This window comes from Chrysemys picta, chromosome 24 (assembly GCF_011386835.1).
Source record: "Chrysemys picta bellii isolate R12L10 chromosome 24, ASM1138683v2, whole genome shotgun sequence".
In the NCBI taxonomy this organism is placed as follows: Eukaryota; Metazoa; Chordata; order Testudines; family Emydidae; genus Chrysemys; species Chrysemys picta.
In genome coordinates, this window is record NC_088814.1 from 4,200,182 (window position 1) to 4,226,139 (window position 25,958).

The 25,958-nt window shown below is 41.0% G+C and overlaps 1 protein-coding gene and 1 long non-coding RNA gene across 3 annotated transcripts; one reads left to right on the forward strand and one right to left on the reverse strand.

Annotated features, from left to right (window-relative positions):
- Positions 1–200: 200 nt before the first annotated feature.
- On the forward strand, positions 201–18,999 carry FBXO47 (F-box protein 47). 2 transcript variants are annotated; one of them, XM_005301834.3, is made up of 11 exons: positions 201–463; positions 3,250–3,456; positions 3,922–4,092; positions 7,138–7,214; positions 8,300–8,377; positions 10,242–10,350; positions 11,476–11,652; positions 13,046–13,192; positions 14,917–15,059; positions 15,816–15,975; positions 18,382–18,999. In XM_005301834.3, the coding sequence occupies exons 2-11, from the start codon at positions 3,276–3,278 to the stop codon at positions 18,492–18,494; spliced, it is 1,356 nt and encodes a 451-aa protein (XP_005301891.1). In that variant the 5' UTR covers positions 201–463; positions 3,250–3,275; the 3' UTR covers positions 18,495–18,999. The 2 variants fall into 2 exon arrangements, with proteins under 2 accessions (XP_005301891.1, XP_065433670.1); XM_065577598.1 differs by lacking the exon at positions 13,046–13,192 and having other exon boundaries at positions 202–463.
- Positions 19,000–19,384: 385 nt separating this feature from the next.
- Positions 19,385–25,563, reverse strand: LOC103305759 (uncharacterized). The gene is made up of 2 exons (XR_508101.4): positions 24,368–25,563; positions 19,385–23,800 (listed from the first exon to the last, which is right to left on the reverse strand). It is a non-coding gene; the product is annotated as an uncharacterized LOC103305759 (long non-coding RNA).
- Positions 25,564–25,958: the final 395 nt, after the last annotated feature.

A 25,958-nucleotide genomic window follows, 5' to 3' on the forward strand; every position in this document is an offset into this window, starting at 1 on the left:
CAAAAAAGCAATGCCTTCTAGCAGGAAGACACAAATAAGAGCTGATGTTAGGATTATCATGGGCATTTATTTTTTAATCTGTAATGTTATGTATGTTTATGTTAATTTAGATGGCTTTGGAACTGATTCTCATTTACACCACTCTAACAGTGAGAAGCATCCTTAAAGTGGGAGCAAATCATACTGCATTTCATCCACTTTAAGGCACTGCCAATCTGGTGTAAATGAGAATCAGGTCCTTTTAATGGCAAATTAGTGCAGCCCATGGGTGGCTGGCATGCTGCCACTTCAGTCCTCTGTGTCACAAAGTTTGATCACCCCTGCTTCAGAAGCTCTCATGTTTTTAAGTGTGTGCGAAGGGAACTGGAGAGAGAATTCCTATTTATGTTCTTGGTGGTTCATTTATTTATTTGTGAAATGCCTAGGGAGGAAAAAAGACAAAACCCTGAAGCTGCTGTTTGAGGTAAATAGCTGTTGGTATTATATACTTAGCAAAATGATAATGCAAACCCCAGAAAAATTTAAATGATTAGGAAAAAGGTGTATTCACTGGATGAAAATATATGGACTGTTTATAAACAGAAAAGAGTATAGAAGGAACGTTGACTGTTGATAGCTTCTGTCTGCCCTATAAATAAATAATTATATACAGAATAAATAAAAGAAAATCACTGTCATTAATTATTATAATTAATTTGATTTTATATGCTTAACATTTACATTTCCCTCTTCCAGTCTTGATTAGCAGTTCTCCAGACAGGAGGGATCCACACAGAGTTTGTTGAGGGCTGCACAAAATTGCTAAGTGAAATCAGTCTTGTCATGTTTTCGCTGATCTCCCTGAGAAATGGCTCTAAAATGTGGCCCATAACGTAAAACTTCTGTCACATGCTCAGTTTTTCTTTAAATTGCCCTGACTCTGCTCCCAATGAAAATAAGGGAGTTTTACCATTGACTTTAATGGGAGCAGTGTTCAGTGCTTTTGAAAATCCCACTCATCATGTTTAAGTGGCTGCTTCTGCACATAATATTTCTGCAGGCTCTGGATGAGATTTTCAAAAGCACATAGTAGAGCTCTAAACACCTATTGACTTCAGTGAAGCAGAGCTAGAATAGCACTGACTGCTTTCCAACAAATAAACAAAAAACACCCTCAGATTGTAACTCTATTTCTAAGGTACGAATCAGCAAAATGTATTGGACTTAGCCAGCCTTGAAAGAGTTTTAGTGGTGAAGCGAGTTATATTTTTCTTTTACTAAAACAGGCCTTTAACTGCCTTTATGTACAGAGTAAGACTTTTTATTGCCCCGCACCTGCAGTTGTCTGTAAAAAAAAAAAAAAAAAAACTCCCACTGACTTTAAATGTGGATTTCTATGCTTTTCAAAGGTGCTGTTACATACATCTATGATGTTATTTAAATGAATATTTTTGTTGTTTTTACAAGTATCAAATTCATTTGCTCTCCCTGGTTGCTTAAGTAGTCTAAAATTGAATAAAACGCTGTAATTTTAAAAGTCATTAAATTTGCTCACAAGCCATGTGAAAAGTTAAACTATGGATTTCTTCAGCTAGCATGAATTATCTCATAACTAATTTAAAGATGCCTGTTATAAAGTGTAATTCCCTTTCATGAACAATTGAAAAATGAATTGAAACATTGTCCTGGGCACAGAGGAGAAAATACTATTCATTCAAACATGTTTGTAATGCTTTAATTAAACGGTCCATAATTTTTTGAGTTCATTCAATATACAATTCTTGCATTGGGATTGTGATAATTCACTATGTTATGTAAAATGGTTTAGTGAATATGTGTTAGAGAAATGTGCCTTGTTTGCTTGATGTTTTCAAATTGTTCTTTGCTTAAGTAAAGGTAACCTGTCGACTGACTAAGGTGCATCAGTACATTTTCAACCCTTCAAACAATGAGTATAACTGAGGGGAGAAAGGAGTCCATTTGTGGTGTTACCACTGTTGCCAACACTTACAATTTTATTCCAAGTCTTGCAACATTTGGTGATTGTCTGAAAGCCCCAGTTGCTGGAATCAAGAGATTGCATGAGAATCTTAGCTTTAATTAAAACAAAAAAGTTATTAGCCCTCATGGTTACAGAGAAAAGCTTGAAAATATTAAGTGTGTTCCCCTTAAAGGCTCAGAAACCAGAAGGCAAATATAAGAACACAATGTTTTTTTTTTTAAATATTCTCATAATTTTACAGACAATCTTATGTGTTATGGGGGGCTTGTCTCATGATTTCTGTAAATCTTGAGCATGGCAATACTGTGTTACATTACAATATTTGCACATTCTGTGCTGTGATATTTGTCATTATCAGGAATTAAGCTATACCTCAGTTTAAATACTGCAGGGAAAGTGATAACTTGATGCTTACTTACATTCATAGAATATCAGGGTTGGAAGGGACCTTAGGAGGTCATCTCTAGTCCAACCCCCTGCTCAAAGCAGGACCAATCCCCAGACAGATTTTTATCCTAGTTCCCTAAATGGCCCCCTCAAGGATTGAATTTACAACGCTGGTTTTAGCAAGCTAATGCGCAAACCACTGAGCTATCCCTCCCCCCAATACCAAATCTTAATTTTTATTGTCGTGTACAAGAATACATACAAGTAGAGTGCCTCAGAAAGACAAGAGACATACAAATCCTTTGAATGGCCACCTTAATTTTTAATGTTCTGTTACATGGTTAAAGTAACATGGAAGGGTAAAGTACTAGAAGGATATTGACTTATTTATAATAGCTCCTTAATATATTTTGTGGCATTTCATATACCTCCTACACTTTTATTTTTTCTCTTAATTATCTTTCAAACCTCCTGAGGCCCTCACTGTCCCAATACCGGTCACTGCTATCGCCACCCCTCTCTCCACTTATAACTTCTAATCGGGATACTTTCTTCCCTCAGACACTGAATTACAAAGGAAAAATAATTTCCCATACACACACAACACGTATACATTTTCTCTTTTTGTGCTATATGGGGGAAAAAAAGAGTGGTTTTACTGATTATACTGGAAAGAAAGGAAATATAGAACAGGAAACTATAAATATGGATTTTGGAGTGTATTGATGTAATTTTGTTACATTTAAAGTAAAACTGTACCTTCCTACCCATGCAGTAAGACTTTCATATTCCATTACCATATCACTCAATCACTTATTTCATTTTATCTCCCTCATGGGTTTAATTTCCTTCCCTATATGCCTTCTGTTTTTTCTCTGCAGGAAAAATTTATGGGACTAGTAGAAGGATGACATCCACTGTAAGTACCAGCTTCACCTTGATTCCCAACCAGAAATACAGGCGCAGTAGCCGTCGCTCCAAACCATTCTGCAACACCGTGGACACAGATTCCGAGTCATTGTCAACTCTTGGGAATTTCAAAGCACTGCCATTAGAGATCTTTCAGATGGTCTTGAAATATCTCTCAGGTGAGGAACTGAGAGAAATTATGTTACTGCCCATAAATGAAAATGATCACATGCAAAAATCCCATTTAGTAAAACGCCAAGTTTGAGGCCTATGAGCCTTGCTCAATAATGGTTCACCTTACTACAAATTGAAGGGATTTTCATTAGGTTTGTTCATATTCAGCTTGGGTTCCTGAAGAGCCTCATCACACACACACCAAAAAAAAAAAAAAAAAAGGAATGATAGTACTCAGGGAGCTCTTTGAAGTTCTTCTGCCCACCGTATATAAAGATGACAGTTTAACAGATATATGCAAAATCCTGAATGACCATAATTTGTTGGCAAAGGAATTTACAGTAATGACATTTGTCTCTTACTTCTTTCTGAAGTCTCTTGTACTGAGATGTATAGTAAAGTTCTTTACTACTGAGCAATTGTGTTTTTGCAATAAAGGTTTACAGGTATACTGGGTTTTGCTTTTTCAGTGAAGGATATCAGCATGCTAAGCATGGTGTCGAAAGCCGTCAGCAACCGCCTTATTAATTACATCTCAACCTCATCAGGAAACAGAAGGCTTTTACTGCAAGATTTTCATAACCTTGAGATATCTGGCAAGAGAGAAGGATCCTGTGTATTAGAACACTACAGATCTCTAGGTGACCTTTATAATAAGAATGGTAACAATTAGGAGAGAACTAAAATCAATTAAAGAGCTTCTACTGTGATATTTAGTGATTGATAGCAGATTAAAATGGTGAAAATGTTTTCTGAAGTGTATAGGTGTTTGTGACCCTCATTGAGGCTGAAATTCATCCTTGTGCGAAGGACCAGCAACAAGGCGCATACCCACTTAAGTCTCAATTAAACTTTATGCACTGCGTGTATTTCATCATGAAAGAATTCTTTCAACATCTCTTAATATACTTTTAATCAGCAATAATAATAATACATATATTATATAGGTATAGACAAAAATAGCATATCTTTTGCTTCTTCCTTATTTAATTTTTAAAGAATATAAAAGGGCAAGTGAAATATAAAAGGGCAAGGTGAGTGGATCTCTCATGAGAATGAGAATGAAATAGAAAGTATTTCACCTCTATATCAATGCTCAAATCCCACCTAGTTCTGGAGTGATCAAGAATCATTACCATCAAAGGCCTGACAGTCTATGTGAAGTGAATTGGCAATCTCATTCCAGTTCCTAGATCGGAAGTAAACTTGTCACAAAAAGCACCATGACAACTGCCACTGATTAACATTCTCCTTGGCAACCTTATATCAGAGCTCAAAGATTGAAGTGGGCCTGATGAGTAAACTTTCCTCTCACCCTTAGGTCAGGGTGGAGATACAGTGCGAGAATCGTGGTGTTACTGCCCAAGCTGTACTCTTAGTTTCACCCGCGCAACTATATCCTGGCACAGCAAAAAATAAATATAGGTCAAAATAATGTGACCAGTGAGTAGCACTGCATATTTTCATATAAAAAAATCATTATATTCTTTTTAACTTTTGCACTAAATTACTACTGAATCTTGGCAGCCAAATTCCCCTTAATCTCCCTCGCCTTCAATCAAAAGCAATGCAGTCTTTCTTCTCTTATGCCACTTGGACTGTATCATTTCTCTCCCTCCCACCATTCACTGTAATCCTTTCTCTAAAAGAGAAACAAATGAAATCACAATTTGAAAAATATTGATATAAGCCTTCTTAACTGATAAGGTCTCATAATTAAATTGATCCTGACAGTAAAACAAAATTATGTCAAGGTTTATATTCAGGAGCTAACTTTAAATTAAGAGATTCACAAGTTAAAGGAATAATGTTAAAGTTAATTAGGCCAAACATGAGTTCCCTTCAAATTTACATGGATTGGTTACAATATCTTACTGATAACTTCAGTGTTTATTTGTTTTAGTTTTAAAATGAAATCTGATTAACTAAATATTATGCCAAAAAATAAAGTCAGCACTGTTTTGTACATTGTAATAAACTTTGTATTAGAAAAGACAACTGTTATTTAACTACTGCTGTATGAACTGATCATTATAATAAGCATAGTCATTTAAACATGACATACTTAAAATATGAAAATCAGTGCAAATATCTATCATCTACTAAATGTAAGGGCCCAATCCCGCTCCCATTAAAGTCAATGCCAAAATTCACAGGTACTTCAATAGGAGCAAGACTGGCCTCTAAGGATAAAATTCGCTTCTGTGTAGAGAGCCAGCACAAGGCTTATACACTGCATTAATCTCACTTAAACCCACAGAGTGAAATCCTGGCTATGTTAAAGTCAATGGCAAAAACTGTCATTGGCTTCAATGGGACCAGGATTTTTCACCCTCCAGGCTTAAATTGGACTTGAGTAACACATAATTTTTGTACTGCCCCTCTGCACAGGTGTAAATTTGACCATATGAAAGCAGGCCTAAACCTTTGCACTGGTAATAAAAAAGTTATCCCCAGGTTGACGACTGTACTCATGTTTGCAGATACATTGTGAAAGACATTCATCTACTCTTTAGGGGTCTGATTAGAAACCTATTGAAATCAATGGAAAGTTGATTCTTTGGGGTTTTGGATCAGATACCAGACTGATAAAGAAAATTATGTCTGCCATTTAAGAATGTTAACAACATACTTCCAGATTGGGAAAAGAGTCCATTCAAAGTCATAGGAAGTGTACAATACACTTTTTGACATCACAGAAATAACATGTTCCCCAGGAGATGAGCAACTTAGAAAACATTTCAGTACTCTTCTGTAGATTTCTTGCATTATTAACAAACAAGATATATGTGGTGTTCTACCAGATGTTTTTGTGGGGAAAGATTTTTAACCCATTTGCTTTCCATTGGCTCAGAAAAATTGTTGCTTAACAAACAGCTGTTCTGCACTATAATATATTCAAGCCCTTTGTGTCCTAAGTTCTTCTAGCTTTGAATCTCATGTAGAAGAAAAAAAAATTCTACCGCCTAACTATGTTTTATATTAACACAGTTCAGAATAACTTTTCTGTTTGACAATGTGGTTGGCTTAAAAGATTTTTGGAAGCTCAGCTTTCGATGATGTAAATAGAAAACTAGTGCATCTTCAAATGTTACTTATTGTGCCTCTCTTAACTGAAATATTTTTAACAGCTGTAATTCAAAAACCAAAATAATAATTTTTCAGGGCTGTGACTCACATGGAGTTTAAAACAACGTAGTAAACAAATTATGTTATGAGAGCCTTGCACACTCCCCATCAGGCTTTCTGACATAAAAGGCATCTCTATTACAGAGGCTAGCGTACCCTTTTACAATGCACAGCTCACCATAGGTGCTGGAACTAAGGGTGCGGGGGGGGGGGGGGGGGTGCTGCAGCACCCCCTGGCTTGAAGTGGTTTCTATTATATACAGGGCTTATAGTTTGGCTCCCCTCCCCCCACTATAAAAATTGTTCCAGCACCCCTGCAGCAAATTGTAATGAAGGTATCATAGAATATCAGGGTTGGAAGGGACCTCAGGAGGTCATCTAGTCCAACCCCACACAGATTTTTGCCCCAGATCCCTAAATGGCCCCCTCAAGGTTTGATGTACCACTTTCTTTTCTTGCAGAAATAGTATGGTATTGTACTGCTTGTGCAGTGTATTCTTCAACTAGTCCAATTATTTTCATCATTTGAACGATTATGTATGTGTTTCTATTCACAGGTTTGTTGCTTAAAAGATGTACACTGCTGCTGCCCACAAAAGACAGGCTAAAGTACATACACAAGATACTCTCAGAAGTAAGCTCACACTCATTGCTCTGAACTGAAAACTTCTAGAATCTTGTTTTGAACTATCACTTGCAACTATATTAATGTTTCAATTTAAAAAATGCTGTTAATGTAATGATTTAAATTAATTCATTTATTTATTGACCTATCTGTCATGCTCATCAGTGTAATATCATGAATTTACTAACTTGGAATCAGTCTCTTGTTGGTTAAAAATCTTCCTTGGATATTTCAAATCTTTGGTACCTGAAATTAGGTCCCTAAATCCATATTTAGGCATTTAAATAAGTGATCTGATTTTTCAGAGATGCTGATCCCCTAAAGCTTTAGACTGAAGTCAGTGTGAGCTGTGGGTGTTCAGAGCTATGTCTAACTTTAGGCACCCACTGTTTGAAAAATATGGCCTAGGTGTAGGATTTTCAAAAATATCTAAAGGAGTTAGTTGCCCAACTCCTAGTGAAAGTCAGTGAGTTAGGTGCCTAATTCCTTCACATGTTTTTAAAACCCCACTCTTAGTGAGTATAATCTTCTATATAAGTATGATTTTTATGTTTAATTTTTAAAACAGGTCACCCAGTGCAAATAATATTTGCCACTTTGTAACAGAATGAGCATAGGTTGAAATTCAGCCCTGTGAAGAGATCCTACAGAAGGTCTATATTCCACTTAAATTCTTCTTAGAGGGCAAAGTGGTGCATAATGTCTTGGGCAGGCTCTCTGCACATGGTAAATTTTAACCATAATTAATTCAAAACATTATGTTACCAAACTGTATTAGTTTCTGGAGGGGGAAATGATTATACATAGCAACAGACATTATTAATAAAATATCACATCTGTCTGAAGATTCTAAGGTGGTCTGAGTGAAAGTTCCCAGAGGACCAATGGCCACATCATAAAAAACATCCCTAATTGGCAACCTTGTTGGGTGTCTCAGCAGAGATGCAAGGGTTGAGTGAATGTAGTGTAGAGAAAGCCCCTTGGGTCAGTGTTGTGGTAAATTAGCTGTGTGGGAAAGCTTCAAGTACAGAAGTGAGTTTATTGCCAATTAAGCTACATTGATGAAATGAGGCAACAATGTTTTGTCTTTGCAGGTTTCCTGTTTTAAACTCAGTGGTTGCCCAAGCCCGTTGCATTGCTTGGGATTACAATGCTATGGAGTGTTTTTACAGGTATAGTGTATTTTTCAGAGAAGAAGAAGGCAGGTGTATCATTAATATAAAAGAAACCAAAGTTTGCCTTTTTAAAAATCGTTCAATGCTGAAATACTCAGTCTTTTTAAAAGAGTGCAAATAAACATCATTATCATCCAACTTAGTTATATGTTGAGAAGCAGTGAGGTGAAACTGCTTTGCAAGATATTTCAAAGTTTAACATGGCTTTCAGGTCCCAAACAATGCATTTATTCAGTACCACAGTTCTTTCTGGCTCTTAAAATAGTTAACTCTAAAAAATTTATCAGTCTGGATCTTATTATTAGCCAGTCTGGATTTTAATTTAAATTAGCAGTTTATTACCAAAGAAGAATACATAGGGGGCCATTTCACTACATTACTTCAAACGTCAAATTCACAACACCCTAAACAGGGATTCTCTGATTTAAAGGCAACTGGCCCAAGGTCTGTAATTAAATGGAGGAATTGTTCTAGCTATTTGGGATGCAAAGAAAACAATGACAAATCTGTTAGTTCAGCAATCAACACTGTATTTACTATAATGACTACCAAGATTGCAAACATGCTGTAAAGGACTGAGGATAGGAATTATTTCATTGTCAGATGGATAGGATCACCATTATGGTTTGCTTTAGTTGAGAGCTGCTTTGTCTAATCACCTGAAAAAAGCTTGTAATCTTTGTTGAAGCACAAGCATTTTCTGAACATTTTAAATGAAGCTAAATTGTGTTTTAGAAGAACTTAGGTGTTCAGACACTTCTGGAAATATACCATATTAAAGTAGCTTATTAATAACAAAGATACTGTTCAGAAATGTGTGGTTGTCTGTTTTATCCCCTGCCATGGCTAACTATTCTAGATAATTATTTGCACCAGGATATTTATGCTCTTAGCAACTGTTTCCTGCTTATTCACATCCAAGGTTCACAAATTATCTCTTTGGCCAGAAGGTGAAGCCCCAAATGCAGTTCAGAATTGTGAGCTACACAAAGACCCAGAAACCCCTTTGGTATAAGTTAGAGCAGCCCGCAGGGCAGTTGAAGCTGATGGTGGCTTTCCCACAGCCCCAAAGGCCTGTTATGAAAGCTTTGCACTCTAGGCACCACCCTTTCTGCTCATTTTCTGACACCATTGGGGACAGGGGCTCTATGGGTTTGTGTGTGGTGTGTAGGGCTGCTTATGTCCGACTTACGGTGACCCTGCAATGAGGGAATTCCTCAGGGGCCATTTCACCTTCTTTATGTCACTGGAGTTTCATAAAGGGGCAGCAGCAGCAAGGGCAGAACCTTCCTCCTCCTATTTTTGGTGGAATTGTCATGATTTGCTGCTCTGAGAATGTCTATGATATAATGACTACTGATATCCGCTACATCTGTAGAAATCTAGAGAAATTCCATTGATCTGTGAGATTAGTGTCTAGCCCAGTGTTTCTAAACTACTGTCATCTGTCTTGTTTTGTTTTTTTGAACCACTGTGTTACTGCCCGGAGTGTCATAAAGCTGTGTCTGAGGGCCTTACAAAACAAAGGCGCTCCTATGTACATCTTTGCTTTTCCTTTTAGATTTAGCAAATTCCTATCACACAAACTTTTTGCTTACATGATTATTTTCTGATTTCAGTGTTGTATAGATAAGGCCCTTGGGTTTTTTTTTTTTTAATAATATTTTTCACTTTGCAAGAAGTCCATGTTGAAAGACAAGGATGAAGATGAAAATAATACACAGTAGTTCAGATGCACCAGTCTCCACTATGCAAATGTGTCCTCTCCATAAATACAGAAAAATTGATCATACATATATGACTATAATAACAAGCATTGTGATTTAATTCTATTTATCTGTCCTTCATTTGGTGTCGTCAGACCCTGACTGCAGGCTGGGATGAGCTAGAATGCCATCGTGTTTTTAACTTCCTCTGTGAGCTGAGCAATCTACCCCGCAAAGTACAGACAGTTGTCAGCAGCAAACCAGGTGAATACCTGAAACAAAAATGTCCTGGAAAATACAAATGATGATAATAAGAGTCTGTCATGGCAACTATATCATCCTTTTGCTGTGAGTTCCGGAAATGGATTCAGATTATTACAGAGGAGATGCACCCCAGACTCAAGGATAGTTTGTGCCACATGATCCCTGCAGTACCTGATCCTTTCTTGATCCATATTGATGATGCTTTCGCTGCAGAAGTGACAGAAAATGAGTGCTCTGATGCTGGTAACATGCTTGCATATAGCTGAAGGAAATCAGCACTATTAACTAAATTTAGTTGTTTTCTGATGAAAACAAGCAATTGACTTTTATCTTTGGCATGTTCTGTGTGGTGAAGTTTATCTCTTTGAGACGCAATTGATTTTGTTGGATCTTATCATTTCCATATGAAATGTATGTAAAATTTACATGCAGTGGACCTAATTCTCCACTGCATTACACCAACACCAGTGCAATCAATGGAGTTACACCAGCTTAAAACTGATGTGGTGCAGTAGAAAATCAGGACCAATATTTTATGCATATCCTGAAGCATCGCTCTAAAACCAAATTCTCCAGAAATTCTCTGGCACAGTACTCCGTATTTCACTGGAAATGTTCACATGTGGCCTCCTGCATAAGTGGTTGTAGAAGGCAAGCATGCAATCAACTGCTTCTATTTACTCCTTTTGGCACCATATAATAGAGTCACAGGCAGAAAGAAGCACAGCAAAGTAAAAAATAACACAGTGCCCCTGAAACAGAGCATGAGATGTGGCAGAGAAAACATTGGGCAGGCAGGTAGAATTAGTGGTTTGAAGCAGTGCAGTGTGTCTGTTAGACTAAAGCAGTCATGAGATAGTTATAGCTCAGAATTTCAGGACCTTGTGATCTCAATTACTACAATTTGACACTAACTCAATGGGAGTTATGCATCTAGAATCTTAAAAATCCCACTAGGCACCTATCTATATCTGTAGGAGCCTAAATACCTTTAAAAATCTAGCCCTATGTGCCCGTATAGCCTTAAAACCTTTCTCCCTCTCACTCCCCATATTTATAAACCTGTTGAAATCACCAAAGTGCAATGCCTGATGGATTTATAATGTACAAATTCTCTTGTCCTAGGAAGTGCCCGAAAGCTGGAATTACGGATAAGGTTATTCTGTCGCAGTGTCCTGCTAAATCACTGGATTCATCGAAGTGATTCTGCATTTTGGCTGACTCGTATCTTAAAACCGTGGCCAATGGTTAATCAAGCCCGGCTGTTGTACATCATTTTTGGGCCAGTCTCCTCTCTAAATGGTGAGTAAATTTAACATGATAGACCAGAATTTCTCCCTTAGAAAACAGGCTGTCTCACAGCCTGTGTAAATAAATGGGCTTTCAGGGGACCAATGTAAGGGTTGTATGGAATGGATTCCCCCTCAGTCAAGAGATAGGGCTGTATATCCTGGAATGTCTGTGTGGCCACTACTATAGACCATAAGTTGTAGTAGGAGCAACAAACTCTTCACCCATCATTGTGAGCTTTTGGGCCAAAGCATACACACAAGTTGTGAACCCATTATTCCCTCTTCTGGTACTCCCGGGCACACCCCACAACAGCTCTTCTGGACTCCTATGGAGAGAGTTGCCATGGATCTTTTCAGCAGTGTGCAGAGAACTGTGGGGTGCTGTGTAGCTTCTCTGCTTTCTAGCTCCATGTATGGCAGAAACGCAATGGTACACTTTGTTATGGGCCTGCCCATAGGCCAGGAAGATTTCACCCCTGGAGGAAAAGCACCTGTGTTTATTGCATTTCACTTTAGAAGGAAACATTTACCTCTATTCAGACTTATCATTCCTAATAAACTTACTCTTTTTCAAGATTTGACACACTCAGTTCATATTAATTTTGGCAGCACTTAAGCTTCCAGGTAATTGCTTGGACACACTACTGAGAATGCTTAACAATGCTGCTGATTATTCCTGATTTACACCAGTGTGAGAGGGGAATCAAGCCAATTAACCTCAGTGATGTCACACAGAACATTTTAGCCATTTCCCAATCCTTTTTTGTTTTGCTCCAGCTGTAGCTACATTACTGTAAACTCTTGAAGACAGAAACTCTGACTTTACTTACCAGTGTATGGCCATGCACTCCTATGATGTTACCTACAGGTCTGATTTTTCACAAGTTCTGAGCACACACTAATTCTACTGAAATCAAAGAGAGCAGCACCACCTCTGAAAACCAGGCCCTTTATAAATAATGAAGTATAACGTTTAGAACCATTGACCCCCTTACCTGTTTAACATGGAGCTTTTTAAAATTGTTTATATTACAGTTCAAGTGAAGAAATTACAGACTGTGTTTTCCCTCTCTATTTGCCTACACTTGGGATGTGAAGGTAGCCTTAACATTGAACCACAAGCATGTGTATCACCCTCTGAAATCAATTCTCTTTTTCTCACTTAAATATTAATTCTGTGTTTCGTTAAAGCATCCAGTGATTCTGATTCATGTTGCAATCTCCACTGTCCCTTCTGCCACAAGCGAGATGAAATAAAAAGCACTTGTACAAATAGGGATTTATGCTTTTGCCTGAATCACCTTTTCTTTTTTCAAAGCCAGGCTTTGAGGTCCCAGTATAGGTCTTCTTTGTTTAGCAAACTACATTGTCACTTAGTAGTGATTGTGATTAATGTTACCTAGGACATGTGGTTTGGCAGAAAATGATAGAAGGACCAACAGATGAGACCAGTTTAAAGGGTCTAGCTGATGCTATTAAACTACTGTATGACACAGAAGCTAAAGAGTGGACAGCAGATGATGTTATCAGTCTTGTGGATGAATTGTCAGGTATATTTTTGCCTTTATCATAGACTCATAGGATTATATAATCATGTCCTCTCAGACTAAAGAGATATGTGTCAGATAGTAAAAAACTGAAGCCCATTGGGAATCTGAGTACCCCCTAATCCCTTGCAGTAGCTGTACCATACTGGAAGGTCAATAAAACTGGAGGTTATGCAGTAGTCAGAGATGGAAGAGACCAATTCTGCTTATAAACCAAAGCCTCTTTTCCCAAAAGTGAAACATTTTCAGTAATAACATATGAAAAACTTCAAAAATAAGTGTTCGATCATCATGTTCAAGGGACACTGTCACACAGTTTAGGTCCAAAATTTAGGTTTTGTTCAAAACAAAGTTTTACTAAACTTTATATTAATTGATAGGTTTCCATTTTTTTTTTTTTTGTTAAATGTCAAGAAAAATTCATTTTTGTTTGACTTGAACCATTTTTCCTATAGCATTGGTACCCTGGACATTCTTATTCTTGGGGTTGAGAACCAAAAAGAGACATTAATTAGAAATGAGGGAAACTGTCTAATGTATTTCCATTATCCAAGCTGTCAAATACAAAAATAAACAAAAAAGATAAATAGCAAAAGTACACTAGATTTTTTTCAAATCTAATGCACGGTGGTTATTAATAATCCTGATAAAGATAACTTTTGGTTATCCCCAGAACTGATCCCATCCTATTGACTTTGATGTTAATGGTATTTGGATATTAACTGCTTGGTGTGCCATTTATTGGCAACCTTTTGGAAGAGATGTTCCACTTGTAATGAATTTTCTGGCTCTGAGTCCACAGTTTGGAGAACTCAGGGAGAGGTACCATATAGTCCCATGGGCCCCCAATGCTCCCTGTGGAAAGCCCCAGCTGCAGGCAGGCTTGCAGGGCTGTAGCCAGGGAAGGAAAGCACTGGGATGTGCTGAGCCTGGGCCACCAGTGCCACGACAGGACACAACCTGGAAGTGCAGAGAGAGGTACTGTGCAACCCCACAGACCCCAAGTGCCCTCTCTCCCCATGGAAAGTCTTGGCTGCAGGGACTCTAATTGGGGCTTCCCATTGAGCAAGGATGCTGGCACCACAGCCCATTACCTCCTGAGTGGGCAGCAGGTTCTCGGTCACGGGGCTGCCCCTGCTATTATCTCAGGCAAGGGCCATCTGCTTATTATTAGGAACTTTTGGATAATGGAAGCTTTATGCTGGGAACCAATAAGTTGCTAATAACTGGTATCCGCTGTAATTTCATTTTTAATACAGGTGAGGACAAATTTGGGTTTTTTTAATGTGTTTTTTTTTAAACCTCTTTAAATACAAAGTATGGTGGCCTTTACTGGGAAAGACGCTGGTCTCTGGAAAGGAATCCATTCCAAAGAATCCATGATTTCATAATTTGGTGGTTTTATTTTAAGTTTGGTTTGAGTTTGGAGAGATTGTATTATACATTTTATTATAATCAGCCTTAATACAAACAATCCCTATTGGCACCATAGTAACTCCATAGCTCCCAACTGTGCTGCAGGTGTATTTGAATGGGCTTTCTTCTCAAACATGTTGGATGGCTGTCAAATGCAGTGATTCATAAATTCAAATACTTCCAGAATTTTGTTCAGATAATTTTCTTTTAGTTTAATTGTAACCTACATTTTATAACTTTATATTTAACTAAATTATATCCAGTCTGTTGAATCCTAGGTAATGAAAATCCTTTGTGTTTTATTATAAAAGTGGTTCCCCGGGAGTGGCTCATGGAGAATAATGCTCGCCTCCTCATCCTGAGTGGGAACAACATCTGCTTCACCTTCATGGCTAGTAAAGCTGTGAATGGGCGGGCTGTTGAGCTGGCCAGGCTAGTGGTCTTTCTGGCTTTGGTGAGTAGCACTGAATAGAATGTTTCCTGGCATTTTGCCACTAAATCTGCAACTCTGCTTTCCCAGGTCTGGGGCCTGAGTCTCCTTCCACTTACACTAGTGCAGCGGTTCTCAAACTGTGGGTCAGGACCGCAAAGTGGATCGGGACCCTCTTTTAATGGGATCGCCAGGGCTGGCTTAGATTTGCTGGGGTCAAAGCCCAAGTCCGAAGACTTCAGCCCTGGGTGGCAGGGCTCAGATTACAGGTCCCCCTGCCTGGGGCTGAAGCCTTGAGCTTTGGCTTTGCCCCCACCCACCCGGGGTAGTGGGGCTTGGGCGGGCTCAGGCTTTGGTTCCCCGTCCTGGGGTCCTGTCATAATTTTTGCTGGCAGAAGGGGGTCATTGTGCAATGAAGTTTGAGAACCCCTGCACTAGTGTAAAGCGAGAGTAACTACATTGAAATCAATGGGCCTGGTTCTCTTTTGCCCTAAGGGCCCCTATACACTGCTTGAAGGTAGCAGCTCTGTCCCTAGGGAAAAATTCTTCCAGCATAAGGTGGGAATGGAGTTCTCCCACCTTCATAGCACTGATAGAACAGTTCTGCAACAGCACCCTCTCCCCTAGGCCCTGGAATAGATTCCAGAGTAGGACTGAAGTTGACTGTATTATGGGATAGTGCCTTAATTGTCTACTATGAATTTTAATACTTCAACTTGTTTTGTTTTTTACCTCACCACCATCCTGGGCACGTATTATAATATTTCTTGTATGTTCTAGGTCTGTGAGAAGGACTTGTACTGCATGGATTGGGCAGTAAAAATGATGCAGAAAGTCTGCAAGGTTTTCAGCACTCCAGGCGAAAGGAATAACTTCCTGCAGAGTGTGGAGAATGCATTTGCTCACATGATCATGGACATGCTACAGTCAGTAATGTCTGGTGAGTATCTATGCCTGTCTGCAACAGGTGAGCCCTTTCAATGGGACATGCTCACTAGCCAAGACTCCACCAGAGAAGGGGATGGGAGCTCCTGTATCATCACAACTTCAGCCAGGCCCCCTTCTTAGCCAGCCAGAGCTACCCTGGAATGGGATTCATTGCAAAAGATGGGCTAGTCTTTTTATAATTCTAATGCCCTGTTGGCTGATTGTTTTGTCATGTGGATTGGGTTATTTTCAGCTGGTTTTGTAAAGAGTGTGTGTGTGTGTGTGTGTTAAGATTATGCTAGACTGCTTAGTGGTACAGCATTAGGAGAGAGACTTTTTGTAGGAAGAAATAAATATGCAAGTGTTGTTCAGTGATAATATATTCAACCATAGGTACTCAAAATATGTAACTACATCCAGAGGGTAGGAGTGAAATCTGTATGCTTACACTAAGAGACTCCTAGTGGTTTAGATGATGAAACTGACTTCATTTTTTTTTTTAAACACATGACAAAAGTTTTATATCACTTATTTGACCCATTTAAATCAGAGGTGCCCAAACTTTGCCCAAAGGATGGACACACTTTTATCTTGTCAGATTATAAGAAGCACCTAATTTGCATAAATTCTGACTAATTGCAGATACCCTTTCCTTCTGCAAGATACAGGTTTGAAGACACTATGGTCCTGATTCTCAGTTGCCCTGCCCCTCGTCCAGGGATGGTAGTATTTTACATTCATTTTGCACTGTTCTGACATAGTAGCGTTTTACACCCAGCTCTGCACTCACTCCACATGGGTGTAAAGCAAGCATTCTCAACCTTTTTTTTTTTTTTTCCCCCGGAGCCCCCACAACATGCTATAAAAACTCCACTGCCTACCTGTGCCACAACAACTGTTTTCTGCATATAAAAGCCAGGGCTGGCATTAAGGGGTAGCAACCAGGGCAATTGCCTGGGGCCTACACCACAGGGCACTCCACAAAGCTAAGTTGCTCAGGCTTCTGCTTCAGCTCTGGGTGGCGGGGCTCAGAGCCCCAGACTTCAGCCCTGTGCGGCAGGGCTTAGGCTTTCTGCCCCAGCGAGTCTAATACTGGTCCTGTTTGGCAGACCCTCTGAAACATGCTCATGGCCCCCCAGGGGGCCCCAGACCCCTGGTTGAGAATCACTGGAAGGATGACACAAAGCACAGGACAACAAGGACTCAGACTCTAGTAGTCCCCGTGTGCAGTGTTCCTTCTTAATCCCAATAGAAAACTACCTGGAACAAGCTGGAGCATTGTATTTTGGTACCTGGAGTCCTTTTGGTCTGTCCTTCCATTCAAAATCAGAGTAGCACAACTAAGTACTCGCATCTCAGCCTAAGCAGGCTCTGCTGCCCCTCCGCAGGTTAGCAATAGGCATGCCCCAGCCCCTGAGTGCTCTGATCATCTTCCTGGAGTGTCAAGCCCCTGTTTCACTGGACACTCAGGATTCATACATTCACTGCTCCCAAAGAAGCAGAACACTCCAACTTATCAGTTTCACCTCAGATCACTGCTCCATTTGACACACAGCGCTTGTATATGTTCATAGTGAAAACAAGCAGAAGTTTATTTAACAAAGAAAAGAGTCTCAAATGATAGCAAGTAAAAGTATTGGACACAAATGGTTACATATATAATGAAAACATGAATCCTAGAACGTAGACTTGTTTAACAAAATACTCTCATGGCTGATAAAGTATTGCTCATCAACGCTTTCTAGCCAGGCAGGCTGTGATCCCTTTTTCATAAAACAAGACACATTGCCCCCGAGGTAAAGGATACAAGTGTTTTGTTTTGATTCCCCAGATATACAAGTCCCTTCCTTTGTCTTCATTCATAAATGGGATGCCCCCTGCTAGTTGTTTTTTCCTGTATACTCCTTTCTTGCAGATTTTCTGATCTCTTATCAATTTTGCAATCTTGATTAGCCAATGGCTCAGTGTGCAAATGACTTACATTGAGAGAGACACAATATACAATGACCAGACAGAAATAAGCATCTGCTACCACCTTCCTGAAAACAACCTGACTGAGGCATGTCACCTCCTGGTGACCTGCCTTTAACTCCAAGGCTTTAAGAACATAATTTTCAGTATAGAGACATAACTTCTCAAATATTGTCAGTGTATACATTTCACAACAATTATGATGACCAATGGGCTACTAGCTTTTGGTAGTGACCTTGCATGCTGTGCTTTGGTGAATTATTGTGTGCATCTGACATAGGGGATCCCTGTTAAACTCTATCCCCTGCCCTCTGCCAGTTGGCGTCAAGAGGTACCTGGGTCATACTTGGCCTCTGCTAAGATACTAAGTAGTTTCTGAGATCTTCTCCCTACAAATGAGCCCTTTATTTTCATTAGCTATTTTTAATGTTTCCCTTCTGGTGCTTAGGAGATCGTGATGAAGAAGACAGCAGCTTTTTGAATTTGTTCCACCTCGTGAATGCACAAGCTAACTTCCATAAGGAAATTCTGTATCTGACCATGAGAAGCACCTCTACCTAAATACTTCGAATCTCAGGCTTTTAGAGAATACTACAGTGATTCAGATAGGTGGCCTTTTTCTCCATTTATTTTCTCACACATAAAAAACAGTGTCCACCTACCTTTTAAATTCACTCTCCAGCAGCTGCTTGCAAAGTTTTAGCAGCTACAAAAATAGAAAATATAATAACCAATTAAATCTGGAGGTATAACCTTTGCAGAAGCAGCAGGAGGCTGACTGGAGATGCTAGTGAAATGCAAAGCAGAAGAATTACTTAAATCTATGAAGACATATTGAGGCATCTACAGCACAGTCTGTGCCATAAACTTGTCTAAGCCTGTATGTCAGGATGTGCTGAGGAGCCTAACTGTGGCATTCCATGGTTTGGCTGTTATGGGCGGGAATACACACTGCATTCTTCTCCCACTGTGTAGGTTTGGATACAAAATAAAAATGACATGGTGTTAATATTTGATGTACATCCACAAATTAAAGAATGTTATCTTAGTTCAGAACAGAAAATATTTTGCTCTTTTAATGTTGTTTTCTCTTTGGAATCCATTAAGACAAAACCAATGTAATGAGAAAGGCATGGCCAGGTTTCTCCAGTTCAGCTCACACCTGGGTGTCTATAATTCACTCTTACATTCTTAGCTTCAGAACTAGATATCCTGCATGGATTGTGCATTAAGTTTCAGCACAGAAGGAGACAGTCTCTGGAAAGCGTCCTAGTTTTTTAAGGAAGGCAAAAATTTAGTTTTTTTACAGCACATGCCTTTCAGCCATAAAGCAGAAGAAACTTCAAAATGTACCTTTGTGCTAAATATAATAACTGGACAGTTAAAAAAAATTATATATGTCTCTGGAACTCTGCAAAGTTGAAGGATGTTTAATGCATGTAGACATTCTAAGATCACTGTTTTTTATTGAAGTACACAGATAAGTATCCTATTTACAAAAAGTTTTATATTTATGGTACATAGCTTTAAAAATTGAAAATATTTAATATGTGCTAACAGTAATTATTTCATTTTGGATTATTTACATGATGGTTATTTTCTTCATATTATTAAAATACCTTTTTCCCCCATCTGAAATATTTCCAAATTATTTAAATATGTGCCAAATTTTGCCATTTGAGACAGCTGTTCATCTCCAAGAGGCAGATCCGCAGCTGGCATAAATTGTGGAAGCTGACAATTAACACAGCTGAAAATCTGCACCTAATTGATTTCAATGGTAATGAGCTGATAACAACTCCTGATGTTTTCTATTTAAAAAGATCCTTTTTATTTTTTTAAACATATCCAAGGATAGAATTTGGCTGCATGTATGGATTGGAGTGGAAGGCAAATTTTTTGCTAACATTCACCTAGAAACTTAATTGTGCACCAATAGATATCAGAGATGAAACCATTCATTTAAAAACAAAATATGAAACATACTGGTTTGTTAATATTGTTTTTAAAATCCATGTTCTGGATTTTAAACAATATTTTAAAACATTTTTGTTCTGAATCTCACTTTTATGTGTAATAATTATTGACCTATTTTAAAATAAAATACAGAATAATGGGAAGGATCTGTAAAGTCATTGTGATGCTTTGTGCTGTAGCATAGTGAAAAAGATGCAATTATAAATGAGACAACACAAACATGTTGTAGGTCTTACATCAGTATATGCCAATTCTAGAGACCCATGAGTGAACCAGACCCCTAAGTGAAGACACAACAGCAATAAAAATTGCAGCAAATCACAAAGAATGGCATAAGAATGCAGCTATGCAAGAAAGTGGGGCCCTTAGATTTAATAGCAGCAACATATGATAAGAAATACTGACTTCACCAATATTAGTCCACTCTCTTAGCAAATCTTCAAGGACTTTAAGTTTATGGGTGTGCCAGCTTGAAATGTTACAGTGTTCCCGGCATTATGATGATTAGTGGCTGCTTTTTAATAGATACAATAGCTCAGCGAGTGTTTGGCATTAGTTTCAATTTCTTGGTGCTCCAGCCCTTCCTTACGGAAGGAGATTTTCCTTTGCAAACAACTGAAGTTCACACCTTTTGTCCTCAAACAGGACTTCCCAAATAGGTTTGTTTAAACTGAAAAACAGTCCAGCACAGCCAGCTTTGTAGCCAGACAGTCTTGTGTCAGAATCCCATTAGATCTCCCAAATTTATTATTATTATTAACCATGTTTATTAGGGTAGTGCCTTCAGGCCTACCAAGAATGGGCCCTATTGTACTAGGCACTGTACAAACACATAGCAGTAGGTGGCCCTGCCCCAGAGAATTTACAATCTAAATAGACAAGACAGACACAGAGTAGGGGAAGGGGCATTATTACACTGATTAAGTCAATGATCAAATGGGAGACTGAGGAAAACCCAGTGTGCTAAAGGAATTGGTGATGATGACAATTCAGGAGTTGGCACTTTTTCTTCTGAGTTAGTACTGAACTGGTGTTCCCTATGATGTTAAAGGGGCACTGAGCTCCTAGAAATGCTCGGTGAAATCTTGGCCCCATTGAAGTCCATGGCAAAATTCCCATTAACTACAATGCAATCAAGAGTTCACCCTGAATCTGTTTGTATAGGAAAAGACAACACTTCTTATCACTAAAGAGCACCTAGTAGTTCTTGAAAGAGTAGGGATATTAGTCCTGATATCATGGCTAAATTTCATCCCGGGCAATTAGATTTCTCCTACATAAAACTCCCCCTGCAGTTTCAATTGGATAAGGGATTCGTCATTTCCCATCTTCAGCTGTTGTGTGGTGTTGGCCCTGCCTTGTTAAACAGCTGCCACATTCCACTGCTGAATTAGTTGCATTTGGGATATGGCTAAAGTGATTGTTATGCATAGTTGGTTAGGTTGCTGAAATCCTTTGGGGAAAGAAAGCATTTATGGAAGGATATAATTAGTGTCCCTGGTTTTACACCCAGCTGAGGCACCATTCCACACATTCCTTGCTGCTCTCTCTGTCTTTATCACTTTAGATTGTTGACATCAGATATACAGACTCATGAAACTGAGGTTATTGAACATTTTATTTATATTCAAGAGTTGCTTCCCATAACATTTAGAGTTTCCATTTTAACTGCTTTGTGGGGGAGGAGAGAAGGGTTAGGTTCCTCATTTTGGGTGTCTCACCCTTTTTAAAGCCCTAACTGTGACTCACAATTGAGTCCTGGCAGTGGCATGCTGTGTAATGCAGTTTGGGCTGAAGCAGATGCACTGGAGAACATCAATTTGGATCCACAGGCAAAGATATACGCACTGTACTTCTCCCTCGGGAAACTTTGTACTGACAGGAAATTGTACTATGTCAAGTACTCAGCTGGCAATGATTACATAAAGATGGGAATTATGGTTAACATTTTTTTGTAGAAAGTCCTATCAACAGATATCAAGTAATTCTTGCCACTTGTACCCCAAAAGTGCTTATATAAGCCACAAACACTACAATTCAGAGTAAATTTCCTCCTAATTATAATGGTGTCACGTGACTTAAGGATGCATCAAGCTTTTTTCCATTACAAAACTTCTATTTCCAGGAGTGTATTGCTTCCCAGCAAGAATTAACTGCAGGGGGAGACCAGCCATAGAAAAATCTTACCTTCTAGGAGGGTTGTTTTCATTATAAAATACAATCTGAAATAAACCTTACATGTGATGCTTATTACACAGTAGTGGATGACTAAGTCTTTCATGTTGTTGGTTTGCATTCCATTTTTAACTCCAGAAAACTGTTTGCATTTGTCCAAAACACAAAGTGTCTGTTATAATCCAGTGTGTGGACTAGCAGTCTGGAGGGTGAGGAAGAATTAAACGTGACTGCAGGGGTCAGGCCAGTGCTCAGGTGGATATGGTATGCCTGCACTGCTCACTGCTACTGAGTCAACAAAAGGAAAGGGCCTATGGGCATTTTTTCTTATAATTCAAGCACTGGGAATGGGCCGAGCTTTGTGGAAATGGCCACGAATATGGACTGTCCAGATGGTCCAAGATGGGCACCAAGAGTGGCCGCTTTTTAAAATCTTGTCCCTGGTGTTTTGGCCTCTTTTCTCTTTCCCACCCATTCCCCACTCCAGACCCCTCCTGGTCCTGCAGACTGGAAATAATACACAGAGGCAGTGGCTTGATTCAGGATCATGTTGGCCTACAGGGAAATTTCCCAAAAGGCCCCAGAGCCTCTCACTCAAACCTCTCCAAGCAGTTGTAAATTAAGCTCTGACCTCCCATTGATCTAACTCCTGGCTGGGTGCAGTAGGCGGTTTGGACACACAACTTGCATTGAGAGGGGGTTTAGAACCTCCCCCCAGTGGCTTTATTTGGAGCTATGGGGGCCCCCCCACCCTCAAAACAGATGGGCCCATGGTATCATGGGGATTGGTCCTGCTTTTGAGCAGGGGGTTGGACTAGATGACCTCCTGAGGTCCCTTCCAACTCTGATATTCTATGATCATTCACATCTCCCCGAACAGGCTTGGAGTACGAGTTGCTGGCTAACTAGCATTTCTGAGGCTAATCTGTGTTCTGGTTGTTGCCCCCTCCATATAAACTGGGCACTCAGATTAGTGGCAGAAATGTGTTTTAAAAGCATTGTTCAAACACAGGCTCAGCATCATCTGTCTTGATGAATTGGTCCAAAAGGTCCCTTGCATCTTTCTTCTGCATAGGGATTTTCCTTTATAGTCCTTGTCCAAAATTCGTGCTCCCATTCCCGAAGTGTTCTAGCTAGTTGCCACCCTCCACCCCAGAAGTAGCTGCATTTTAGCAATACCCAGTGATAAGCAGTGGGTGATCAGTGAAAATGAAAGGTGACGTGTCTGAATAAGATACTATTGTGATATTCAGATTTTGCTCTCATTTTGTGTTGTTTTCTTAGCTTTTTTTTTTTTTAATTAAAATATATATATACTTTCTAAAACTAAAAAACAGCAGGTACTTTTCCCAAGGAGGGGGGATATCTATGTGGCCACAGAACAATGAACAGTTACATTTCCTTAATACCAGCATGGCAAACAAAACAACACACTTCTCCATAGTGAGGTTTCATTATCTCTCTCTCTCTCTCTCTGTCCATTCTTGAGGCCAGGTTGCTTTGTATTTGCTCTTCAAATGCATTACAGCTCAGACATTCTGTCAAGGGCGTTTATAAGTCTTGACATCTGCACTGTCCAATGGCTGGTTTTCCTCTCGCCAGCTGCTCGGGAAGCGGGTTGCTTGCAAAGAGTTAACTCTTTCTCCTGATGGCTCTGGCATTGCTGCTGCCGCTGCTGAGGATAAGGTGACACTTGTCTGACCCAGGCCTGAGAGCTGCAGAAACCCCAAACATGTTTAAGGATGGGAAAACTGCATGTATATAAACACAAGTGACAAAAGGCATCAGCTTTTTTATCAACTGGGCAGCGAAGTGGGAATGTGGGAGCTGTTGCTAAAATGATGAGCGAGAGCGCCAGATATTGCAAAACACCCATCTGCCTCCATTCAAAGCATGCGACCAGACTCACTTATTTTATCTATAACTAACGTTATATTTTACTTCTTTCTCAGTGGGACCAGAAATCGCTGGCGCACACAGCATGGTTATTAAAGGCAGCAGAAAGCCCTTGATTTGCTTGGGAGTAACTGATAGATAGAGCTGGAGGAAAAATATAATAGATTATATATATTTAACTGTTCTAAGCAGCTTGATTAAACAAAAAGGTGTCTCTCTCTCTCCCACCACATGAGCTACTGTGCAGGAAACGGCTGTTGTGATGCCAGCAGCATGTCTGGGTCAGAAAGCCTGGGAGCGCGCTGGCTGAAAACAAGAGCATTGCAAACAAAACTAACCATCAGCTTATTCCCCAGCAATTAAAATGGTTTGGAGCAAATCCTCACCTGGACGAGGCTTTGATTGGCAGGATGGCTGGCTGCTGTCTTTCATCCTTCCCCTGCACTGCTGTTGGGGCTCCTAGAGCAGGTAGATGATGTAGGAGAGGATCACCAGGCCGATGATGGCAAAAAACATTAAGATGAAAATATCCAGCATGGTGGATGTGGCGGAGGCAGGGGCACCGGCTGCCTGTTTGGACTGCAGGGGCGGGAGAGCCTGAGCTGCAGATGCTGCGGCAGTGAGGGAGGCAGCAAGGTGGCTGTAATGGCAGAGACAAGGACTAGCCCAGATCTCGTTTCCCCAACCCCCACAGTATTTCCCTCCTCTCCCCGCCGGAGGACAGGGAGCCATGCCCAGGACAGAGTGAGGATGCCTGATCAAACTGAGCTATCGCTTTCCATCAAGGACGACAGCAGAGTTTAAAAAAAATGAGAAGGAGGAGTGGGGGTGGAGAGCAAAGGTTCACACTGGGAAGGAGCCCCCCAGGTTCCTAAGGATCTGACTGTACACAAAGGGGCTCAGCCCGCAGCCGAGCTAGCAGTAGTCATTTACCTCCAGGAAGAGTTGCTTTGCCACCCGCTGTTTCAAACAGACCAAGCGCCAGGCTGCAGCTGGTTCAGAGGAGGCCGAGCTAAATGGATGTGTTGCTGCTAATATTTGCAGCTCTGGGCCCTGGCTGGGCAGAGGCACAGGCAGGAGCGAGGAAATGGGACAGCCCGTTTGGGGCTGATTTTGTTATGGCTCAGACAGTCACGTTGTGGGGCTCACTTATAAACCCCGGTCATCACTACAGTATGTCTGGTGCCGTTCAGGGCATCCCAATGGAGGCCTGAGCTGCCCTGTTAAGGCATCACCATTGAACATGGGGCTTGCTGTGTGTTTGCATGGCTGGCTGTAGAGAGACAGTGAGGATGAGGCAAGCCCCAGGACTAGGGTTACCATATTTTGTGCCTCCAAATGGAGGACACTCCACGGCCCCCAGCCCCGCCCAACCCCGCCCCCTCCCCAAAGTCTCCGCCCCCTCCCCTGCTTCCCGCGAATATTTGATTCGCGGGAAGCCTGAAGCAGGTAAGGGGGGTGTGGGGGGAGGAGGCGCGGCCCAGGCTGGCCCCCCGGCGTTTCCAGCCTGGGTCAGCTCGGGCCCTGGGGTGCCGGCCCCGGCCGACCACCCCTGGCCCGCCCAGCACTGCCGGCCCCCGGCGGCCCGGCGCACCCCCCGGCTCCCAGCCCCGCAGGCCCGGCTCCCCGCCGGCCCAGCTGACCGGCTTCCCGCCGGCCCGGCTCCCCGCGGGCCCGGCTGACCCGGCTCCCCGCGGGCCCGGCTCCCCGCAGGCCCGGCTGACCCGGCTCCCCGCCGGCCCGGCTCCCCGCGGGCCCGGCTGACCGGCTCCCCGCGGGCCCGGCTCCCCGCAGGCCCGGCTGACCCGGCTCCCCGCCGGCCCGGCTCCCCGCGGGCCCGGCTGACCGGCTCCCCGCGGGCCCGGCTCCCCGCGGGCCCGGCTGACCCGGCTCCCCGCCGGCCCGGCTCCCCGCCGGCCCGGCTCCCCGCGGGCCCGGCTGACCCGGCTCCCCGCCGGCCCGGCTGACCGGCTCCCC

What these genes read in the sequence shown, in the direction of transcription:
- FBXO47 (XM_005301834.3), top strand. Translation starts at nt 3,276, where the DNA reads ATGACATCCACTGTAAGTACCAGCTTCACCTTGATTCCCAACCAGAAA. An exon ending in AGTTGTCAGCAGCAAACCAG is followed by an intron (nt 10,351 to 11,475) that starts GTGAATACCTGA and finishes CTCTTGTCCTAG; the next exon opens with GAAGTGCCCGAAAGCTGGAA. An exon ending in GCCAGTCTCCTCTCTAAATG is followed by an intron (nt 11,653 to 13,045) that starts GTGAGTAAATTT and finishes AATGTTACCTAG; the next exon opens with GACATGTGGTTTGGCAGAAA.